General features: G+C 40.5%; 2 protein-coding genes across 2 annotated transcripts; both read left to right on the top strand.

The window, feature by feature from the left end:
* The first annotated feature begins 817 nt into the window (after positions 1–817).
* On the top strand, positions 818–1,351 carry LOC103087935 (probable inactive ribonuclease-like protein 12). The gene has a single exon (XM_007462559.1). It carries the CDS (start codon positions 818–820, stop codon positions 1,349–1,351), a length of 534 nt encoding a protein of 177 aa, XP_007462621.1.
* A 1,063-nt stretch (positions 1,352–2,414) lies between these two features.
* On the top strand, positions 2,415–2,948 carry LOC103087659 (probable inactive ribonuclease-like protein 12). Its single transcript, XM_007462558.1, has one exon. The coding sequence runs from the start codon at positions 2,415–2,417 to the stop codon at positions 2,946–2,948; it is 534 nt and encodes a 177-aa protein (XP_007462620.1).
* Positions 2,949–13,209: the final 10,261 nt, after the last annotated feature.

Here is a 13,209-nt window from a genome sequence, read left to right as displayed (position 1 = left end):
CTACTACACAGGTTTGTAGTAAGGACTGATGAAAATTTGGAAAATAAACAGTACTGCATCTGGCACACTTCAGGACTATAATAAATGTTTTGAAATGTCAACGCTTGTTTAGTGAGGACACATTCAGGACTTGCCTTACCCAACTGTCCCTCTGAAAGTAACTTCTCTTCCAGATGGCAGCCAAGCACACTCCCCTCCTACAGGCTCCTCCCTTTCTGCTTTTTCCCCTTGGCCTCCCCACACACAGCTGGCACCCTACCAGTTATTGTCTGCAAACAGTGAGACACAAAGGACTTTCTTGGATCCATGATCACAAGGATATGTTACCTGTGAGAGTTACAGCAAAAAGGAAAGGTGAGAGGATCTAGCACAGAACCAAGTAGGATTGACAGAGGGAGAGATTAGGAAGGAATTGGGAAGAACGGATTAATAGAAAACGCTAAAAGCATATTGAATTTGGTGGGATCAAGGTTAAAACAATTATGGGAAAGAAAGTCATTCAGCAATAGGAGCAGAACAATCAGACAAGGGTACTTTTAATAATTTCTGTATGTTCTGCTCTATGTTAAACATTCTGATGGATTCAGGAGAAATAGGAGATGAGATACTGACTGTCAAGGAGCTGTGGAGGCCAACAAACACAATACAACAGGAAAAATTAGAGAACAGTCCAATGCCAAACTCTGAGAGCTGAAATGGTCAGAAACGGCTTTCTTGGGGAGCTGTACCTCCAGCTGGACCTTGCAGGGTTAGCATGATTTTCACTAACAGAGAGAAGGAAATAAAATATCAAAGGCTAGGGGAGCAAAGTCAGGGGATGGTGCTGGAGGAATCTGATTACCCTCTGATATTTTCTGTCTCCTCTTACTCTATAGGAGTTAGAGCAAAAGATGTGAAGGACCTCATACCCCTGGTAATACTAATGGTGATACTTTTCCTGCTGCTTCTATTCTGGGAAAATGAGCTGGATGAGGAAGTAATGGCGGCAACCTTAGACCAGTTGCATGTGGACTACCCTCAGAGTGACGTTCCTGTAAGGTACTGCAGCCACATGATCATACAAAGACTCATCAAGGAAGCCAACAACACCTGCAAAAAGGAGCATGTCTTCGTCCATGAGAGGCCTCGAAATATCAACAGTGTTTGCAATTCTCTCAGGAAGGTGGCTTGCCAAAACCATTCCACCATTCTCTGCTTCCAGAGTGAGACCAAGTTCAAAATGACAGTCTGCAAGCTCATTGAAGGCACCAGATATCCTGCCTGCAGCTACCACATTTCCCCCACAGAGGGGTTTATTGTCGTCACTTGTGATGACATGGGGCCAGTCAATATCCAGAGATATGATGAATAATCTGAGACCAGCATCTGAGCCGGCCGCCCTCTCATCTCCTCTCTCAGAGGCACTGATGCTGGCTCTCCCTGAGGTGCACCTGAATTGTGGACATGGGGTCATGCCTTGAGTGAAATGAATTTATCCTTTCAGTATTGGTGAGCTGGGATCTTTTTATTCTGCTTTAATAAAAAAAAATCTACCGAATTAAACCATAAACTCTGCACGTGTTTTAATTCCTTGTCCTTTTTCATTTGATGAGAGCCAAGAGTGAATCCTACACAGGACTGGGATTAGGTAAGGTGAGAGACTCACTTCACACGCAAAATTGAATGAGCACCAAAAACCCCTGAGCAATATAGAGAAATAAATTTTTTAAAATCAAAATTAATGCAAAAATCCCTGATGAACAAAATATCTGAATTTTAAGTCAATACCCATTCTGACTGGGTTGGATTTAGGATGAAGTGGGGTACACAAGTTGTACCAATGCAGGGTCAGATCCTGTTATTTAAAAAAAAATTTTATTTTATGTGGTTAAAATTTTGATAATTGTTCATCAGGGATTATTTCGCATTAAATTTATTTATTTATTTATTTATTTGACAGCAAAAAGGAAAGGTGAGAGGATCTAGCACAGAACCAAGTAGGATTGACAGAGGGAGAGATTAGGAAGGAATTGGGAAGAACGGATTAATAGAAAACGCTAAAAGCATATTGAATTTGGTGGGATCAAGGTTAAAACAATTATGGGAAAGAAAGTCATTCAGCAATAGGAGCAGAACAATCAGACAAGGGTACTTTTAATAATTTCTGTATGTTCTGCTCTATGTTAAACATTCTGATGGATTCAGGAGAAATAGGAGATGAGATACTGACTGTCAAGGAGCTGTGGAGGCCAACAAACACAATACAACAGGAAAAATTAGAGAACAGTCCAATGCCAAACTCTGAGAGCTGAAATGGTCAGAAACGGCTTTCTTGGGGAGCTGTACCTCCAGCTGGACCTTGCAGGGTTAGCATGATTTTCACTAACAGAGAGAAGGAAATAAAATATCAAAGGCTAGGGGAGCAAAGTCAGGGGATGGTGCTGGAGGAATCTGATTACCCTCTGATATTTTCTGTCTCCTCTTACTCTATAGGAGTTAGAGCAAAAGATGTGAAGGACCTCATACCCCTGGTAATACTAATGGTGATACTTTTCCTGCTGCTTCTATTCTGGGAAAATGAGCTGGATGAGGAAGTAATGGCGGCAACCTTAGACCAGTTGCATGTGGACTACCCTCAGAGTGACGTTCCTGTAAGGTACTGCAGCCACATGATCATACAAAGACTCATCAAGGAAGCCAACAACACCTGCAAAAAGGAGCATGTCTTCGTCCATGAGAGGCCTCGAAATATCAACAGTGTTTGCAATTCTCTCAGGAAGGTGGCTTGCCAAAACCATTCCACCATTCTCTGCTTCCAGAGTGAGACCAAGTTCAAAATGACAGTCTGCAAGCTCATTGAAGGCACCAGATATCCTGCCTGCAGCTACCACATTTCCCCCACAGAGGGGTTTATTGTCGTCACTTGTGATGACATGGGGCCAGTCAATATCCAGAGATATGATGAATAATCTGAGACCAGCATCTGAGCCGGCCGCCCTCTCATCTCCTCTCTCAGAGGCACTGATGCTGGCTCTCCCTGAGGTGCACCTGAATTGTGGACATGGGGTCATGCCTTGAGTGAAATGAATTTATCCTTTCAGTATTGGTGAGCTGGGATCTTTTTATTCTGCTTTAATAAAAAAAAATCTACCGAATTAAACCATAAACTCTGCACGTGTTTTAATTCCTTGTCCTTTTTCATTTGATGAGAGCCAAGAGTGAATCCTACACAGGACTGGGATTAGGTAAGGTGAGAGACTCACTTCACACGCAAAATTGAATGAGCACCAAAAACCCCTGAGCAATATAGAGAAATAAATTTTTTAAAATCAAAATTAATGCAAAAATCCCTGATGAACAAAATATCTGAATTTTAAGTCAATACCCATTCTGACTGGGTTGGATTTAGGATGAAGTGGGGTACACAAGTTGTACCAATGCAGGGTCAGATCCTGTTATTTAAAAAAAAATTTTATTTTATGTGGTTAAAATTTTGATAATTGTTCATCAGGGATTATTTCGCATTAAATTTATTTATTTATTTATTTATTTGGAAGTATAGTTGATTTACAATGTTGTGTTAATTTCTGCTGTATAGCAAAGTGATTCAGTTATACATATACATATATATTTTTTATATTATTTTCCACTGTGGTTTATCACAGGCTATTGAATATAGTTCCCTGTGCTATACAATAGGGCCTTGTTGTTTATCCATTCTATATATAATAGTTTGCATCTGCTAATCCCAAACTCCCAGTCATCCCTCCCTCATCCCCTTCCCCCTTGGCAACCACAAGTCTGTTTTCTATGTCTGTGAGTCTGTTTCTTTTTCATAGATAGGTTCATTTGTGTCATATACATTCAATTTATTTTTAAATATTGCAATAAAATATTATTTATCTTGATTATTGGGCCTTTAACATTTTGTACCTGCAGCGAGTACCTCATTCATCTCACACTAATTCCAGACTTTATCCTAGGTGTAGAGGCAGTTGGGGTCATCTCTTAAGGTCCTCTTTAAGGATGATATGTATAACTTAAGCTGTACCTGCTCCTATTCTTCAGATGCCTCTGTGCCTTGCTGAAAGGCAAAAGGAGATCAGAAGATGCCTGACTGGTCAGAAACCATTTCCCTTAAAGACTAGAAAGAAATGGATAAGGATTTCCAAGGGAGAGATCAAGATCCTCGGCGTTCAATCTATTTCCTCTTTATATCCTCAGAAGGAACAGAGAGGACTTTGACTCACACTAATTATTCCTTTCCCCTATTAGTTCTTACAGCTGGACTGTTTTTTTAGTTCCTCCTCATTGAGCTATGGGCAGAGGATCTTTAGAGTGAGAGGGCAAAGGAAGAGAAGGAAGTGAAAGAGAGGTTCCTAAGTCTGGGGATTTGATTAAGTTCTGTTCCTATCAGTTTCCTCATCTGTAAAGTGAGGAGCTTGAACTAGATAATCTTTGAGATTCTTTCCTCGTCTATTACTCCACAATTATATTTCTTAGGGATTCTAGAAACTGGCCTCGTTGGAGTTGCCGGGGATGGGGAGATTAGTACTGGGGGGTAGTAAAAAAAAAAAAAAAAGGAGTAATTGGCAAGTAAGGGCCAGATTATGAGATCACTAATTCTGAGCTATGACATTTTAATCCTGTAAGTGATAGCCAGAAACTCATACAGTGAGCTGGAACAGACACGGGCAATGCACAAGATTTAGAGGGCCCTTTCTGTTCTTATATTTTCAGTTGAGAGACTTCAATTTTTGCATTATTTATTTGTACGTAATTTAAGGTCAGATCAAGCTATGCTAGTTGTTAACTCTGTCATTGGTAAACATCAAGTTCTAACAGATTGATTAGATTTATGGAGGGAAAAGGGTGGCCATCATGTATAAAGGACACTTTGCAACATTGTAAGTAAAGGCTTACCTCTCTGGGTGGCCCTTTTGCAGCTGAGTTCTATTACTCATTTCTCTGTGGAAATCCCATTGTCATTGTTGTCTTCATGAAAGTGTGGATGTCACCAAGGAATCAGAGCCCCCAGCATCTGAATAAATGCTGAGCCAGAAACAGCTGGTCCCTATCATATGATGCATTGGGTCCTGGTAGTAGCATCATTTCCTGGGCAAAAGTAGCTGAAATGTGTTTTTTAGGCCTGTGTTTCTATGTTCTGAATTCTGATTCCATTTCCTATCCCTCTCCCTAGGCTTAATTGTCCTTTCTTTCCTTCTCAGTGCTTTTTCTTCCCTTCTTCCCCTAACCTCCCTTTCTAATTAAAAAAAAAAAAAAAATCTTGCAGATAAATGCATTCCTATTAAAGCGTAAGTAACTGAGGATATCAGATGGAATCTATCCTCAGAGTATTTTCATTTAATAAGGATCAAATCGCAATTCAAATAAATTGTGACATTTTAGGGCTTCCCTGGTGGCGCAGTGGTTGAGAGTCCGCCTGCCGACGCAGGGGACACGGGTTCGTGCCCCGGTCTGGGAGGATCCCACATGCCGCAGAGCGGCTGGGCCCGTGAGCCATGGCCACTGAGCCTACGCGTCCGGAGCCTGTGCTCCGCAACGGGAAAGGCCACAGCAGTGAGAGGCCTGCGTACCGCAAAACAAAACAAAACAATGTGATATATCTATTTTTTAACCTGCCCAATCTGCAGAAATAAGATTTTTTAAAATAACATAGTGCTGGCATAGGGGCAGGAAAGGGGACATTCTTATGCACTCTTCCTGGGAAGACAAAATGGAGTGTTTGCTGTCTTTCTGGAGAACTATTTGAACTCAGCCCCATTCTAGCTTTCAGACCCTCTGCATGTTTGGTTTCTTTACTCCACTGCTGACACTCCTCCCTCCTCTTATACATCCTTTAGGTAAGAGACTCAGCTCAGTCCATTCTGGCTCTGATGACTTTGAGTTCGGGACCTCGTGGGAGGGCTTGAGGAGGCCCTGAGGCTTGTCTCATGTAAGGTCAGAGAGCAGGGCCAGGTGAGCTGGCAGAGCCCTGGGCATGTGACAGCTCCAGGCTATGCTGCTGGCGTGTGCGTTCCTTGTCTCTCCAGCTCAGGCTGTTCCAAGAATCCCATGTTCTCCATGAGATCTCTGTCCTGTCACTTTCAATACCCCTTCTGAGAGCTCTCCTGGGCACGGGAGGCAGGGCCTGTTAGAGGAGGAATCGGGGGAGCAAAGTTGGGAGGACGGGCTCTTAAAACATGCCTCCATGAAGAGTGATGACTCTTACTTCTCCCTCTGTGACACCTTTCACCTTCTATCCCTTCCTCATCCAACTTTCATGCTCTCTTCTCTTGACCAGATTGTGCCGTCAACTTACATCTCCCTTTTGCACCCTACATGGCTCTGCTTCCTATTTTCCTTCCAGGCTTTGCACCACTTAACTTTATGTGTTCTTCCCTGTGTGTCTTGTATTCAAAATCACTGTTCAGATATGGTGATAAGTTGGATAGATTTCTAGAGCCAGGCCACCCATAAGACTTTCACTCAAAGGCCAATATTCAATCTGGCCTGGTTTCAGCCCCAGTGGAGCAACCTGTTCATCCAAGGCTCATGGAACACATAGCCCTGAGTTGCCCAGGTGGAAAAGGACAAGAGCAGCACGAATTGCTGAACTCACCCTGGGTACACATCCAGCCCTTTTAGAGGAGCGCCTCTGAGCTGCTCCCTAGTCAGCTTTAGAAATTCCCTCTTGCCTTCCTTTAGAAAATTCTGTAATTGCTCAACTATCTTTACAAAAATCATACTCACTGTAAACATTTTCATGGGCTGCTTCTTTTTGGGCCTATTTACCAGGCACTATGATAATGGCTATGAACATCACTAAATGCGTGGCAAATTGTACTGATGTAAATTTGTTTTCATCACAGTTCAAAAATCTGTTCATCATATTTTTTTATTTTGTAGTTTTATTCCTCATGTCAGACAGTCACCTGTCCGTAAATTATAAAAGTGAAGGCATGTTCATGTAGGCCTAGAGTGGTTGAATAGGCATTTGGACCTAGTGGGGAGAAATGTAATGATATTATGTGAGATGACCTACTATTGGGGCAGAATAATAATAGAGTGGTTAATGAGTAGAAGATATTTACAGGCAAGCAATTGAGAAACTTTCTGTATGTAAGGCATTGTACCAGCTACTGTGGGAAAAAGGCATAAATGAAAGAAATGTGCACCTGTATACAAGGTACTAGATACAGGATAATAATATCATATCTTAAGAGATGAACATATCTCTGTTGTCTGAAGTGATCAGAGCAGGCATGTGTAAAAGAAGAGCTAAAATCTTGAACTTGTTGGATAATCCATTAAAATAGCTAAAATTTGAATAGAAGAAAAAAAAGTACTAGGAGTTGGAAGAAACATACGAAAAGAGTGGGTGGAAACATAGTTGTAGACAGATGAGTACTAGATCCTTTGAGTATTAGAATAAATAATTTGTATGGTTTTTTCCCCACAGGATTGTGGTAGGCTGAATAATGGCTCCCAAAGATATCCAGGTCCTAATCTCTAAAACTGGTGAATGTTATTTTATGTGGCAAAAGAGACATTGCAGATGTGATTAAGTTCAGGATCTTGAAATATGGATTTTCTGGGTTGGTCCTAAACGCAAACATAAGTGTCCCTATAAGAGGAGGCATAGGGAGATTTGACTCTAGAGCAGAAAGCAATGTGATGGACTGAGGTGAGATAGTACAATGTTGCCTTTGAAGATGGAAGAAGGGCTTATCAAGGAATGCTAGAATGCAGCTCTAGAATCTGGAGAAGAGAAGAAGACTGATTCTTCCTAGAGCCACTGTGGGAGTGTAATCCTTTTAACTCCTTGATTTAGGCCCAGTAAAACTGATTTTGGACTTCTGCCCTTCACAGCTGTAAGAGAATAAATGTGTATTGTTTCAAGTAGCCAAGTTTGTGGTAATTTGTTACAACAGCAATAGGAAACCAATACGAGGATAATGAGAGATAATATCAAGATTTGAGGTAGAGAAAATTACATTTAAAATTACATTAGGGGCTTCCCTGGTGCTGCAGTGGTTGAGAGTCTGCCTGCTAATGCAGGGGACACGGGTTCGAGCCCTGGTCTGGGAGGATCCCACATGCCGCGGAGCGACTGGGCCCGTGAGCCACAAGTACTGAGCCTGCGCGTCTGGAGCCTGTGCTCCGCAACAGGAGAAGCCGCGATGGTGAGAGGCCCACGCACCGCGATGAGGAGTGGCCCCCGCTTGCCACAACTAGAGAAAGCCCTCACACAGAAACGAAGACCCAACACAGCAAAAAAATTTAAAAAATAAATTTAAAAAATTACATTAAAGAAGATGTGGTATGTATATACAGTGGAATATTACTCAGCCATAAAAAGGAATGAAATAGTGCCATTTTCAGAGACATGGATGAACCTAGAGATTGTCATATAGAGTGAAGTAAGAAAGAGAAAAACAAATATTGTGTAATATTGCTTATATGTGGAATCTAGAAAAATGGAACAGATGAACTTATTTGCAAAGCAGAAATAGAGTCACAGATTTAGAGAACAAACTTATGGGTACCAAGGGAGGAAGGGGGAGTGGGATGAATTGGGAGATTGGGATTGACATATATACACTACTATGAATATAATAGATAACTAGGAAGAACCTACTGTATAGCATAGGGAACTCTACTCAGAGCTCTGTGGTAACCTAAATGCTGAGGAAATCTAAAAAAGAGGGGATATATGTATATGTATAACTGATTCACTTTGCTGTACAGCAGAAACTAACACAGCGTCTTCCCTGGTGGCACAGTGGTTAAGAATCTGCCTGCCGATGCAGGGGACAGGGGTTCGAGCCCTGGTCTGGGAAGATCCCCCATGCCGCGGAGCAATGAAGCATATTGTGCCACAACTACTGAGCCTGTGTGCCACAACTACTGAAGCCTGTGTGCCTAGAGCTCATGCTCCACAACAAGAGAGGCCAGCACAATGAGAAGCCCATGCATCACAGTGAAGAGTAGCCCCCACTCGCCAAAACTAGAGAAAGCCCGTGCACAGCAATGAAGACCCAACACAGCCAAAAATAAATTAATCAAATAAATTTTTTAAAAAAGAAACTAACACAATATTGTAAAGCAACTATACTCCAATAAAAATTAATTTAAAAAAATAAAATTACGTTAAAAAAGGTAATATTTGAAGGTTAATTTGACAATGATGGACATGACAGATTGAAGGGGAGAGAGACTGGAGACAAATATGTGGTCTGAGTGACTATAATACGTATAACCTAGGTATAAGGCCATGGAAGACAGGAAAGAGAATAACATAAGGAAAAGAAAGGAAGAGATTAATATGAGAACATTTTAAAGGAAGTAATTGTATCACTTCCTGGCTGATCATCTTGCTCAAGCAATATTTGCCAGTTCTTTACACCGTAAAGTTATTTTTCAATTGCTCCACTCTTCTGTACTGTTCTTTTTGGAAGCAAGTCATCTCACTGTGGGCAGGGGAGCTAGGCTCCTTCTCCTGGAGAGGGTAGTATCTAAACAAACTATTGGGAATACTCTGTATGGAAGATTTGTCTTTTCTCCCCCATTTATTTATTTATTCAGATGCATTTATATCATTGTGGACTCATGGATATTTATTTTATACTTTGGATAAGATTCAATACTAAAGTATTTTGTTGTTCAAATTGTTCTAGCTCTGGTCATCAGGAGTTCTTTCAGTCACCTCCTGTGTCCCTTTGACATTTTGTATTTTGGGTTTTTTTTGAGCACTCCATTTTGTTTTTGCATACTCTCTTACTTTTTGACATTACAAGATACTCCAGGTACATCTTATATTCCCTGCCTCAATCCTAAAATTAGCCATTCTTCAAGGATCCTGGTTCTTTTTATTGGAGAACGCTATTTAGAAACCAAGATTTGGGTACCGATTGCACTTATTGCTTCTGGAACGTCATTGCTTCAGGGCCTTCTCAGAGAACAGAGCTAAGAAAGTTATATATGCCAACTCATGTATACACTCGTATCTGTAATTATTTCTATATATCAATCAGCATTTATTTTAAGCCAAATCTATACTGACACATACAACTCTAAACCACATGGTTTATTCTAGCCTTTTCCTCTTCTTATCGGTAACCTCTCACTCCAATAGTGAGAAACCTGGGATCCCACCAACCACAATTCATTTACTTATTTGTTCAGTCCCAGTATGGATATACAGCAGTTTCAATTTAACTCGTACCCCCGTGGGAAACAACTTATCAACTAGAATACAGTCCTTATGTACAGTTCCTTTTTTCTTTAGTCTTCCAGTTTCCAGTAATTTCCAAAGTTACTGTCTTAGTCTGTTTGGTCTGCTCTAACAAAAATACCATACACTGGATGGTTTATAAGCAACAGAAATTTATTTCTCACAGTTCTGGAGGCTGGGAAGTTCAAGATCAAGGCACAAGTATATTTGACGTCTGGTGAGGAGTCACATTTTGGTTCGTAGATGACTATCTTTCTGCTAAAATCTCACATGGCAGAAAGACTGAGGGAGTTCTCTGAGGTCTTGGGCACTAATCCCATTCATGAGGGCTCCCTCTTCATGGCCTAATCACTTCCCGAAGGCCCCATCTCCTAGTAGCACCATATTAGGGATTAAGAACTGGGGGTGTGGGGAGGCACATAAACATTTAGTCTATAGCAATTACTTAAGTCTCTTCAGTATCCCCTTCAGCAAGGTTTTGTCATACAGTCAAATTCCTTTGTCACAGTCTACCCTCCATCCTGGGATCCCCTCACCCTACTGGTTAATTTTTTTTAATTTACATACGTTAAGATTCACTTTTTTGTGCTGGTTTTTGGCAAATGGACAGTGTCATGTATGCACCACTACAGTACCATACAGAATAGTTTCATAGCCCTAAAAAGTCTCTTGCCCTTCATCTAGGCAAACCACCCCCCTCCACAACTCCCGATAACCACTGATCTCTTTTCTGTTTCTGTAGTTTTGCCTTTACCAGGATGTAATATTAATGGAATCATACAGTATATAGTCTTCTCAGACTGGTTTCTTTCACATAGCAATAACATTTAAGATTCATCAATGGATTAATAGCTTGTTACTTTTAATTGTAAAATGGTATTCCATAGTATGATATACCAAAGTTTGTGCATTCATTTACCTGTTGAAGGAAACCTTAGTTTCTTCTAATTTGGTGGGATTCTTTTTTTTTTTTTCTTTTTTTTTTTTGCCATGCCACGTGGCTTGTGGGATCTTAGTTCCACAACCAGGGATCAAACCAGTGCCCCTGCTGTGGAAGCATGGAGTCTTAACCACTGGACAGCCAGGGAAGTCCCTGGTGGGATTATTAATAGAGCCGCTATAAACACTCTAACAAGTCTGTTCATGAGATTAGCTTTGGAATAGTAATTTATCATAGAAACAGGAAAAAAAATTAGTGAGTCACCAATTTGTACCTATATGTTAATTTCTTTCCCTCCCAAATATTAAGAGATATATATTGTAACGTCTAATGTTGAAATTTAACTGTTTTACAGAGATACATCATTTTGACTTTTAAAACTATTTATTTATTTTGCCTGCGCCAGGTCTCAGCTGCGGCACGTGGGATCTTCGTTGTGACATGTTAAGTTGCGGCATGTTCAGTTGCAGCATGTGGGATCCTTAGCTGCAGGATGGGAACTCTTAGTTGCGGCTTGCAAGTGGGAACTAGTTCCCCGACCAGGGATTGAACCCAGGCCCCCTGAATTTTGATTTTTATCACTCATATAATGCATATTAATTAGTAAAGACTAAGTACTATTCAAAAATTAATTATATTCATCCACAGAAAATTATGATTCATTTATTGGTTTATAGCTTCCCAGATTTGATTCCATAAAATAAGTGCCGGAGTATTCAAATTTATTAAGAAAGATTGAGACACGTGTGAAAGCCAAGCACCCACTTTACAGATCCTGATCATGAGACTAGTGCATTGGCGCCATCTGGTGGCATACCTCACACATGTTGTAGATGCCGGGAGTTTGTTATTTTTGAGGAGTGGATACATATAGGAGGAAAAATTAGACCCTACCATTTCACTGTTAATATATATATATATATCCTTTTAGCAACATTGAATTATCTTTATTTTAAAAAGAAATTTACTTGCCCAAGGCTACACAATTAGTTCTATTTGTCTGCAAAATTCATTATTTTCATATACTGAATGGCCTCCATATCTCTGAAGATTGCACTTACAAAACATGAAGTAAAAGAAAAATTACAAAGCAGAAACTAGAGGATAAAGTCTTAATATTTAATAATTAGAGGCTAAGACCTCGAATTATTGTATTTTGAGTTATCTGAGAGCTGTCGTTTTCATAAAACAAGACCAGAATGCTTTGAAAAAGTAACAACGGAAAAACAATAAACACTTGGAAAATAAGCATATTAATGTCAGGAGGAACAAAAGAATCAGTATTAGGGTCAAAATATAAAGTCAAAGAAATCTCCAACAGGGCTTCCCTGGTGGCGCAGTGGTTGAGAGTCCGCCTGTCAATGCAGAGAATACGGGTTCGTGCCCCGGTCCAGGAAGATCCCTCATGCCACGGAGCGGCTGGGCCCGTGAGCCATGGCCGCTGAGCTTGCGCGTCCGGAACCTGTGCCCCGCAACGGAAAAGGCCACAGCAGTGAGAGGTCCGTGTAAAAACTTTCCAAGAAATTAATTCCAAAATATGAGAAAAAAGTAGAAGAGATAAGAAAATCCAAAAGATCCAATATTTGACTCATAGAGTTCTGGAAAGAGAGGAGAAAAAAAAAGGAAAATTGAAAATTTAATGAAGTAAATTTCCCAGGCCTGAAGATTTGATTTTCCAAATTAAACCCTACCACCACCACCATCCCTCACCCATTGCAGGATACAACGACTTATACTTAAGCATATCAATGTGAAAATTGAGGACACAGTCATTAAAAGATCCTAAAAGCTTGCTAGGGAAATAAAAAAGACCATTTACGAAGAGTCAAAATGACATGGGGCTTCTCAACAATAGCATTGGATGATAGAAGACTATGAAGCCAAGTGCTTTCTCAATTCTGAGAAATCCTTGTCAGTCTGTAACTCCATACCCAGGCAAACTATCAATCGGATCTGAGAATAGAATAAATACATTTTCCAGTATGTAAGAACTCACAAAATGCACCTCCTAAGTACATTTTCTTATGAATTTACTTGGCGATAGGCTCCAACA

Source organism: Lipotes vexillifer, unplaced genomic scaffold, assembly GCF_000442215.2.
Source record: "Lipotes vexillifer unplaced genomic scaffold, Lipotes_vexillifer_v1.1 scaffold164, whole genome shotgun sequence".
In the NCBI taxonomy this organism is placed as follows: Eukaryota; Metazoa; Chordata; class Mammalia; order Artiodactyla; family Lipotidae; genus Lipotes; species Lipotes vexillifer.
Note: the sequence above shows the minus strand (reverse complement) of the source record. Positions and strands in the feature narration are given on the sequence as shown.

Bases quoted from the DNA above. Each gene is read 5' to 3' on its own strand.
- LOC103087659 (XM_007462558.1), top strand. From the start codon at position 2,415: ATGGTGCTGGAGGAATCTGATTACCCTCTGATATTTTCTGTCTCCTCT.
- LOC103087935 (XM_007462559.1), top strand. From the start codon at position 818: ATGGTGCTGGAGGAATCTGATTACCCTCTGATATTTTCTGTCTCCTCT.